Genomic DNA, 11,070 nt, shown 5'->3' on the forward strand with positions numbered 1-11,070 from the left:
AGACATCAACTCACATCTATTGTAAAAGTCCTCTTCGGAGTTTTCAAAAAGGCAAAAGAACAACAAAGAGAGTGCGAGATTGGTACAGTGTATACATTGATTGACTCATCTCTCAATCCATCTAGAGGATGAATTGTGCGTATATGTTTATGATCTACTAGTTTGATTCAAGCACAAAATTTTGAGAATTCAAAATGACGACACAACATTAATCGTCATATCCTACATAGCTTCTCTTTGCGACAAATCTACTATAAAAGTCATTTTTTCCTCCTTTGAATTCAAAGTTATTTCGTTTTCATTTTTGTTATTTTTAATCAATATTTGGATTTAGTGATGATCTACTCGTTGATTGAAGATATCATTGATACATGTTGAAAATCCAAAATGACGGCACCACTCAAGCTGCCACACATCAAGAAACCTCTTTACCGTAGATCCACTGTAGAACTCCACTTGACTAGAAATAACCGAATCAATAGAAAATTTTCAATTTATTAGGTTTTCCGATGTAAGCAAAGTAACTTTTTCACTAATTTAGGTCATTTGAAATCACATTATTCCTTTTCTATTATATTTTTCATACTAAGATTAAGTGTTGATGATTTAACAGTTAATTCATGATAGAAACGAAGTCTAAAATGATATTATAACACGAGTCGTCATATCTCTGAAGACTCTAATTGTCGTAGATCCATTCTAAAACTCTTACCAATCTAAGTAATTTGAATTCAAAAAAGTTGCTAGATTAACTTTGGAGTAGCACATATTTTCAATTTGGAGTAAGAATTTGGGTTCACCTAAATTTGGTCCAAACACTATTTAAGAGAGTACAATGACAGTGAAGCTCATGATTGAGAGAAAAATGAAATGCACCGTCAAAAGCCCTTTGAAGGTGTATTTTTGAAATCCGACACATTGCTTTCTCTCTCTTTCATCTCCGGCCCCTCTTGGCCTATCCCCTCCCCCCTGCCAAATCCGAACACTGTTTTTTGTAATACCAGTGAAGATTATACTTTGTTTTTGTTGCGGTTTTATTCAAGAAACTATACGAAAAACTATTCTTGAGTAGGCCTGTTTGCGGGGGGTTGGAAAAGCCCTAAATTTTCCATCTGGGTCATTGAGATTCAGGGTTTTAATTGAAAGCCACATCTTCCATTAGAACCCTATAGAAAGCGTGTATTGAAGCTGTTATGTTGTGTATATGATGTGCAATTAGTTGTATTAGGGTTAAGATTTGTAGAATTTGTTCCGTAGTGTTGTGCTTGATTTTGAGATGGATGGGCGGAGAATATCTGCTAGTCCTCGTCCGTGTTGTGGTAGGAGGGTGGTGGCTAAGAAGCGTTCTCGTGGAGGGATTGATGGGTTTGTGAATAGCGTCAAGAAGCTACAGAGGAGGGAGATTTGTTCAAAGCGTGACCGTTCTTTCAGTATGAGCGATGCTCAGGAGCGCTTTCGAAATATTCGATTGCAGGTATGAATGGATCTTTTCTCAATTCTTGGTTTTGAATTAATTCGTTCCTTAGGTTTTGTATATCTTGAGATTTCGTAGTCGCTGTTGAATGAAGTGGAACATAAATTGGGTTTATGGTGGTTGAGAGGTTTGGGGATACTAAGAGGTGCATATATAGGTTTACAGTGCAGTTCTTTTTTTTCTTGTTTGGGGACCATATAGGTAAATTAACTCCGTGTCTCCACTCGAGTGATTTTATGTGATGAATGGAGGATTTTGCCAAATGGACTTCTAAATATATTGGAGAATTGATGTGAGGCTGTGATTGATGAAGTGAATGTTTATCGACAATCTTGTCGCTTATAAGGGTTGGATATAGAAGAAGAGCTAAAAGTTGTTTACCTCTTTTGCCAAACACAGGGAAAACACCTTATTTGGATTTATAAGGGAAAAACCGCGTGGAGGATGAATTTGTGTTCTATTTGAGTGTTACGTTATAGGTAAGAAGCTGGAGATATATGTGGTTGAATTGTCGCAGATCTTAGCAGTCTTAAGGAGGTCTAGGAGAATGCTTGTTGGTGTTTATGCTGGGACAGAGTTATAGTTCAAACAGAAGTTGAGTGCACTTCACCTAATGTAGTGGGTTTGATAGTTAATTCTATATGGTGAATGGGTTGTTCAGTTATTTCTTATGCATTGTAGTTGTATATAAGAGGTTCTATTCCTTTACAATATTGAAATTTGGTCTAAAACTAAATTCAGTTTAAGAAATGGTTATCCTAAGATTTATACTGAAAATAGTCTTGGGCATTGAGTAAGAATTGCAATTTTCTTATTAGGTTGCCAGAACAGTTGAAATTATTTCTTCTGTGTTCAGACAGTTCTAATTAACTTTTTTTTTAGTTTTTTTTGTCTTTTTCTTTTAATGCTAAGAAGTTTTACTTTGAACTTTATTTTTTTTCCTGGATAAATTGCTCTGAACAGTGATATCTCTGTCATCTGAAAGTTTAACAGAATCTCTCCCAGTTCCTATCTATTCATGCCGAACAGTAGCAGGAAGCTGGCTAGAATAGATCCTTAACCTGGGTGAAGGCATTTAACCAGCTCATTCTTTTATCTTTGTTGAGCAAACATGACATGAGTTGCTGAGTTGATTTACTACAGTGTATTCTCTGTACTTTTTTTTTGCATCATATAGGTGTTTGAGTCAACTCTCTTTGATGCAAAAAAAAGAAAAGAAAGCTGATAGCTAAGTTGTTTGACTTGAAATTTGTGCAACATTTTGATTGAACTAATGAACATCCAGTTTGAAATACCAAGTAATAGCATGAAAGAGAGCTTTTTTTTTTTTTGAGAAAGGTAACCGAGAAACAGAATTATTATTGTTTTGCCTTAAGTGATGCATTTTAGAGCAGGTAATACGAGAGAGCTGATAGCTTATATCTAAGTAATAGATGTCTTCTGCACGTTTGTAATGGAATTCATGCTGTATGATGAGAAGTCTTTTGCTGATTGCATGTTAAAAGTTCATTGTTCAGATAACATATCTTTTTATGTTTGTGATTTATTCCATCATTAATGTCCGACTAATATATAGATTTACTTTTTTAATTCTACCTTTTAGATTCTGGGAATTAAGTATCTCCATTTCTGAGTTGGTTAAGTTCATTGGAAATTCTGTCGTTTGTGTTTCTAGAAATGAGCGTGGACTATAAAGCTAAGAAAAAAGAACAGGGTTTACAGATTGTGGCCTTTGAGGGTTGGTTTTTGAGAAGGAAGAATTTCATTGTTTTTAAGTATATGTATTTTCTTGAAATGATTTACCACATACTAATTGTTGTTTTCTTGATGCAATTCAGTATTCCATCAAAAAAAAATTCCAGTTAGTTGAATTTTTTTTTTTGTTACATATCCTTTCTTGTTAATTTAGTTCTGCTGACACTTTCATTTCATTTACTTATGATCTTAGGAGGAATATGACACCCATGACCCTAAGGGACATTGTGCCATGGTGCTTCCTTTTCTTAAGAAAAGATCAAAGATAATTGAGATAGTTGCTGCACGTGATATTGTCTTTGCCCTTGCACAATCTGGCGTCTGTGCAGCATTTAGTCGAGGTAAAGCAAATTGTTGATAATTTTTCCTGTATATTTGTATCCTCTCCCCTATCTATCTATCTATCTATCACCTCTGTGCATGTGCAGTGACTTCAAGTAAATTGATCCATATTGTTACAAATAATGCAGAGACAAATGAGAGAATATGCTTTCTGAACATCAGTCCAGATGAAGTTATACGAAGTTTGTTTTACAATAAAAACAATGACTCGCTCATCACTGTTTCCGTCTATGCATCAGATAATTTCAGTTCCTTGAAATGCAGAACTACAAGAATTGAGTATGTGATAGCTACTACATCTTGGTTTCTCTCTTACGTATGCTCTTTTATCATGTTCTAGTCTGATATATTTGATAAAATTAGATATATTCGGAGGGGTAAACCAGATGCTGGCTTTGCTTTATTCGAGTCAGAGTCATTAAAATGGCCTGGTTTTGTGGAGTTCGATGATGTCAATGGGAAAGTTCTTACTTACTCTGCCCAGGATAGGTAATTGTGCTGTTATAAAGTCCCTCTTTTAGTGCCAAAGAGATCCCACCCGCCCACCCCTAAAAAATAGATCCGGTGTTTTTTATTCATGTAAAGTTGTTTTTGTACTTACGGAACTCTTTTCACTTTCATCAGCATATACAAGGTGTTTGACCTGAAGAATTACACAATGTTATATTCAATCTCGGACAAAAATGTTCAAGAGATTAAAATAAGGTAAACTCATTACTTTTTGCATGTATGGCTTGATTTGTTGCTTGAGTAATTGTGTGGAAACACTTGTCTGCATTATATTCTTGCTTCTTCGGGTGTCATTCCCGGTCAATAAGCTATTGCAATTATTACTTGATCCCTGATAAGCTTACCATATAAATGCTTTAGCTAGTATTCAAACTAACTTTTTTTCGTGAATGGTCTAAAGAACTACTCCCTCTGTTTCAATTTGTTTGTCTTACTTTTCTTTAAATTCGTGTAAAAAAGAATTCCTCTATTTTTTTTGGCAAATCTTTATTTCTAACTTTCCACATGGCACATTTAAGAACACAAGATTAAAGGACATTTGGTGCATTCTACCTATCTTTAGTTTAGGACCACAAGATTTAAGTCTTCTTTATTGTCTTAAACTCCGTGTCAAGCCAAAAGCAAGCAAACAGGTCAAAACGGAGGGAGTATTATTTGTGTATAATTTCATGTTTGCTTGAGTCGCTACCAATTTTTTTAACATTTTTATGATGTCCTCAATTTTGTGTGTTGCTCCCTTCTAATTATCCGTATGTCGGTTTTTTCCTGTGTCCCCAGATGTTTAATAGCTTTTGTTTGTTTGTGTGATAGTGCTTTTTAAGATTCTATTTAGTTGTGGGAATAACATAAATCTTTCAAGATCTCACGTTTGAAAGGTTATGACCAAGTGAAGAATGGATGATTAAGTAATGTGGGTTCATTCCACTGAATAAAATTCTGATTGATTGTGGTATACAAATATATTTTTCATAACCTTGCTGTGAATTGGCTTGACAAGACCTGGATCACTGTCTTGTAATTTTTTAATGATTTCTCCCTTGTTCTTTTAAGCAGCCCGGGAATCATGTTGTTAATATTTACCAAAGCTAGTGGCCATGTGCCTCTGAAGATTCTGTCCATCGAGGACGGTACTGTTCTTAAATCTTTCAACCACCTTCTTCACCGAAATAAGAAGGTTGATTTCATTGAACAGTTTAATGAAAAGCTTCTTGTCAAGCAAGAGAATGAGAATCTTCAGATTCTGGATGTGAGTAGCTCTATGTTCCACAGTTCATTGTGTTCCTTTATCATTTTATCTAATGAACTACTGGATGCAGGTACGTAACTCTGAGTTGACGGAAGTTAGCAGGACTGAGTTCATGACCCCCTCAGCGTTCATATTTCTGTATGAGAACCAGTTGTTCTTGACATTCAGAAACAGAACAGTTGCTGTTTGGAACTTCCGTGGGGAGCTTGTTACTTCATTTGAGGATCACCTTTTATGGCATCCTGATTGCAATACTAACAACATTTACATAACTAGTGATCAGGACCTAATTATTTCATACTGCAAAGCTGATTCTGATGATCCCTTATCTGAAGGAAATGGTATGTTGGATTTTGAGAATTCCTCAATTCTTACTTGATGATTGAGAACAACACTACTTATGTAAATCCATTTTAAGTGAGGGTTGACTTCCATGCTGTTTAAGAGTAAACTCTTTGAATGATTATTATTATTAGTACACTACTGCTGTTGTTGTTGTTATTTTTACTTGTTAGCATCATCATTATTTTTTACGTTAGTCTTGTTTTAATTAAAGTTGTTTTTATCATCATCGTCTTCAAATGTTGGGTAGATACTGGAATAAATGTATTGGCATGTTTAGTGAGGGATTCATATAGCCGACTCCGCTAGCTTGGAATTGACACATTATTGTTGTTGTTGTTTGTTTAGTATGGTATACAAGAGTCTAAATAATTGACTGAAATGTTAAAAAATAAAGATGTTTGTTGGAAGCATGTACTATTTGAAATAACTTATAGTAATATTTGTTTTAAAATTTGTTGGAAGAACAAAAAACTTGCCATTTTTACTAAGGAGGTCAATTTTTTGGACCTACTCTATATTTGGCTGTATATCATGATAAATATGATTAATGTGCCACACATGTCCTGTATTACAGATTGCCTCAACATATTTTAGTATGCATAGAGCCAGGGAGTAATACCTTGAGGGCTGAACTAGTGGGATTATTTGCAGATTTGATGTTTATCTCTTCGGGTTTTTTTTGTTGTATATTTATTTTATGGATTTCTGAGTTTGAGTATTGTTGTTTGGCAGCGGGATCTATTAATATCAGCAATATTCTGACTGGTAAATGCCTTGCTAAAATAAAAGCAACCAGCGGCAAGGCCACTGATGATTGTAATGCTAGTGGCGGTGTGCCTGGTAAAAAAAGTTACAACTCAAATAAGCGGGTCCAAGATTCCAGAATTAGGAGCACTGTTGCAGAAGCCCTAGAAGACATCACTGCCCTTTTCTATGACGAAGAGCGCAATGAGATCTATACTGGGAACAGGCTTGGACTGGTCCATGTATGGTCTAACTGACTAATTATCCTGCTCCCCTGATGTCTAAGATTGTTACTGATGGAGGAATGCCTCAGGTAACATTGTATCACTAGTATAGTGTTTTTTAGTCTTGTACCCAAAGGAATGGTTTGAGTTGTGTCATCTCTATTTACTTTAAACTGTACCGTTTGTTTGTAATGTGGTTGCTTGGGTGATTGCCCTGTTAGATGAGGTATTCTAGATGATTTCTAGTGTACTGCTAGTGCTTTTGTAACTTAGGGCTGTCTACTGAGTCGTAGTCAGAGCTAGTTAACCAGTAAGTCTCATTTACTTCAGCCATTCTAATGCTTTAAATGGTTGAGAGCACAGTGTTATGTTTAAGTGACACTGCTTGTTGTTTCCTTAAGTGAATGAATTTTCTACTTCTCTTTAGTTATTGAGTGTTTCTCCCTTTATTTGTGTATGGTTTTTGTTTACTGTAACTTGGTAAGCAATTTGAACTATGAAACTGGAGTTCCCCTGTTCCAAATCGTGGCCAACGAGGGTTGCTAAGTTATGCTTAAGACTTTGGTTTCAACTGTTATTTTGGTTTCAAGATAGAAGGGAAATGATCCATGCTTCAAGATTTATAATTACTTTAATCAACTCTCAGGTCAAGCTTCTTCTCTGTTGTACGATGTCCAGAGTTGAACCAATTGAGGAAGAGGAATCCTATGTAGCTTGAAAACCATATTTAGATGTTGTGGGCTCTCCTAGAGTAAAAAAATCTGTGTCATTCAAGATAGTTTAGGGTTTAGATAGTTCTTGCAGCATGTGGTATATATGCCAAGTTTAGATAGTTCTTGCAGCATGTGGTATATATGCCAAGTTTAGATAGTTCTTGCAGCATGTGGTATATATGCCAAGTTTAGATAGTTCTTGCAGCATGTGGTATATATGCCAAGTTTAGATAGTTCTTGCAGCATGTGGTATATATGCCAAGTTTAGATAGTTCTTGCAGCATGTGGTATATATGCCAAGTTTAGATAGTTCTTGCAGCATGTGGTATATATGCTATATCCACTACTTTATGGCTTTTATATTAGGCATTTCATTGCCATTCTATCTGGTAAAGGCTGTAATTTTCAAGTGAATAGAGGGGTTCTCCTAGTATAATACTAGCACTCCAGTTTTGAATTACATAGATAAGCTTCGACCTACTAGGACGAAATGGTTATAGAGCGGGCAAAATGGATGTCTCCGCTGTTGAAAAGGGTTGGTCTTGGAAACTGGCATATTTAGAGAAATACTGGAGTTGGAATTGAATTAATAGAAGGAAAATGTATACATCAAATTTTTAAATTAGGTGTGTGAGGACTGGAGACAAGAAGAAAAGGAGATATAGTGGGGTGGGGGGAGCCACATGATTTAGTGTTATTTGAATCTGGTGACACCAAAAACCACATGGAAATTGGAAATTAGGCATCTTCTGTGAATTACTGTTGCTTCAAGATTTACTAAAAAGAAGTGGCTGCTGTCTGTGTATTTAGCATTTGCCTTATGTGTTGTTTTCTTCTAAGTCAAGCTATAGGTCCACCATTCCTATGTAGTTGTCTCTCTATCACTTCTTTTATTCCTATTCCCTATCATATTTAAAGTCCTATCTTCAATTTCCAATTGTTTGACGTGTCACACTATGTTCTTGTCATGTAGCATAATATCCCAAAAAGAGATAAAAAGATCTATACAACCTAGGGGTCTGCAAAAATCAAACCGAAAAATATTGGTTTATTGTTATTGGGTTAACGGTTATTTAATGATTTTATAAAAAAATTATTGGGTTATCGGCTTGGTATTGATTTTTTATATTGGGTTAATCGATAATCCATTAAGAATATAGTAATTTACTATTTTAATTTTTTAGTCATACATAAATATCAAACAAAAAATATTAATATAATCACTATATTAGACTATAACTATAACGACTACACAATTAACATTACTTAATTAACTTTGATCTCTGCATTTACCCTTTAGGTTTTAGTGTTACTTTAGTCTTTACGTTGACAACGCCAAAAACCTAAAGAACTAACAATGACGATGGCAAAGGTTAGGCAACGACTAGGGTCATGAATTGTGAGTATTTGCTATATTTTACTACACTATGCAGAATTTTTGCACTCAATAAGTAATTAGATTTCCCTTCTTTTTTTTAATTTTGCGTTAAATTGTTGGACAAGTCATGTATTTGTTTTGAAATCATTTTCTTATTGGTTAAATCGAAAATTGAATTGTTAAAGACCAAAATCGATAAATTGAAAACCGATAACAAATATCTTATTGGTTTGGTTATCGATTTAGCATATTTCAAAATTAAAAATCTAATCGATAATACTTAAAATTGAACCAATCGATACACACCCCTAATACAATCACATTTAGCTAAGATTTTACTTTTTAGCTTTTGGTTACAATTTAACAGTGACTTAAGAGTTTAAACAAGTAAAAGTGAACGGAACAAATGGAATAACTTTTATCATTGTGTCAAGAGTTTTAAGTTACAAGTTTGCAACTACCCTACACTTATTCTTATGTTGGACACTTCAAAATTTTCATTTTTAAGCTTAAATAAAAGAATGACAAATTAAGTCCATTAGTCATAGAGATGGTACTGTTTACATTTCAAAATGCAAATTATGCTGTGTGGAACATAAGTCCAGCTAGTTTGACTTCCTCTCCTCAACCATTTGCCAACATTACCTATGGCCTATAGGGCTTTTCCTAGCAATATTACTCATCTATTCCAATTTGATTGCTTGATTTTGACTTGATACAAAATTTGAGAAAGTAAAAAAATTATTTGAATTTTATAATCTTAAACTGAAAATATTTTTGTAATTTTTTTGGTCTTATATTGTCACGTGGAAAGTTAGAATTAAAAAATTATCAAATAAAAAAAAACTGATGGAATATTTGAAAACAATTTTCAAAAAAGAAAAGAGCATAAGAATAGCAACGTTTCGTAGATAAAACAAACAAGCAGAAGAGAGAGGACAAGAAAATGACAAGAAAAGTCCCTTAGGTATAGGAAATGGTTCAAAATGACCCCAAAATATATCTCTAAGCAATTTTGATTTTATAAATTTACTAAAAATAGATTTTATTCCATCAAATATTTAACAAACTCACTAATAGATTGTTTTTAAGAATATTTTTAACCAAAAACACCTTCCATCAAACCTTACAAACCAAAACACCAAATATTGCATTATACACCAAAAATAGATAAAATTACTTGTATGGTTTCAGCTAATGTGATACTCTTTCTTTATAAATCATCCTAAAAAAAATGATATATTTAAATATTTTGTAATAACTTAACTTTAAACTTTGCATTTTATTTATTCTTAATGAGATGATTTATAGTCATATAAATATTTATAACTTTTTTAGATTATAAGTTTCAAAAGTCTTCATTTTATTTTAAAACTTGGTATCTTGTCAAATAATTTCGCATCATTGGAATGAAGAGAGAGTAACAAAAACTATACCTCAAAAGAACCGCACACAACTCTAAAACAAAAAAGATTAAGAGTAATATAAACCAAAAAGAAAAAAACTTCAAATATGAGTTCTTGTAAAAAAGTAAATAAACTTACAGTTCATATTAAAATTTTCAATCAAAACTTATTAAATAATTAATTAGAATTAATCTATTATCACTTTCAATATTTAAATGATCCCCTTGACTTTAGCTCAAAATATAAGGGACCATTTTTGCTATTTTTTTATGAAGAGAGGACCACCAACTTAGTTTGAATTTGAATTCATAGATGGTCGTACACTCTTTACTTCGTTCCCACATTTGAAAAATAATAATTTAGTCTCTCTATCTCAATTTATACATATTTTTTTTATTTGATAATTATTTGACGATATCATCTTATTGAGACTCACTTAATATTTTTATTTTGAAGAAATGTCAATTAAAATAAGCCTTGAAATAACTTTAGGAAAGGACAATCTGATAAACATAACAAAGATTGTCTTTATTTTTTAAATTCCGTTACCGATCAAACATAAACTGAGACGTAGAAAGTACCTTTTTGGCCATTAAAAAAATTCAAACTCAAAAAAATACATTTTGATCATAAAATTTCAAAATTTAATAGAATTTTTAAAATAACAAAAAGATATTCTTACTTTAGATTACTTACAAAAAGTACTTCAAAAGTAATATTTATTAGAAAAAATCTCTAATTTTCAAAAAAATAGTTTTCCAATATAAAAATAAAATCATTTTATTTTATTTTAAATTTCGTAATGAAACATGGTCAAAAGCGTCATGATAGTTGGGTGCAATAATAAACACATCATCATATAGTTACTACCCCAAGTATTAAGCTTTCCTCAAACGCAATCACCACTTTTTCATCCCCACTCTCACACACACC

The 11,070-nt window shown here is 33.1% G+C and overlaps 1 protein-coding gene across 2 annotated transcripts; it reads left to right on the forward strand.

The window, feature by feature from the left end:
• The first annotated feature begins 830 nt into the window (after nt 1-830).
• Nucleotides 831-7,086, forward strand: LOC102591491 (uncharacterized). 2 transcript variants are annotated; one of them, XM_015313820.1, is made up of 8 exons: nt 831-1,474; nt 3,423-3,570; nt 3,658-3,850; nt 3,935-4,060; nt 4,196-4,276; nt 5,135-5,327; nt 5,398-5,668; nt 6,405-7,086. In XM_015313820.1, exons 1-8 carry the CDS (start codon nt 1,277-1,279, stop codon nt 6,671-6,673), a joined length of 1,479 nt encoding a protein of 492 aa, XP_015169306.1. In that variant the 5' UTR covers nt 831-1,276; the 3' UTR covers nt 6,674-7,086. The 2 variants fall into 2 exon arrangements, with proteins under 2 accessions (XP_015169306.1, XP_006358167.1); XM_006358105.2 differs by having other exon boundaries at nt 834-1,474; nt 3,700-3,850.
• The last annotated feature ends 3,984 nt before the right edge of the window (nt 7,087-11,070 follow it).

Source organism: Solanum tuberosum, unplaced genomic scaffold (genome assembly GCF_000226075.1).
Source record: "Solanum tuberosum cultivar DM 1-3 516 R44 unplaced genomic scaffold, SolTub_3.0 scf00268, whole genome shotgun sequence".
Classification (NCBI taxonomy): domain Eukaryota; kingdom Viridiplantae; phylum Streptophyta; class Magnoliopsida; order Solanales; family Solanaceae; genus Solanum; species Solanum tuberosum.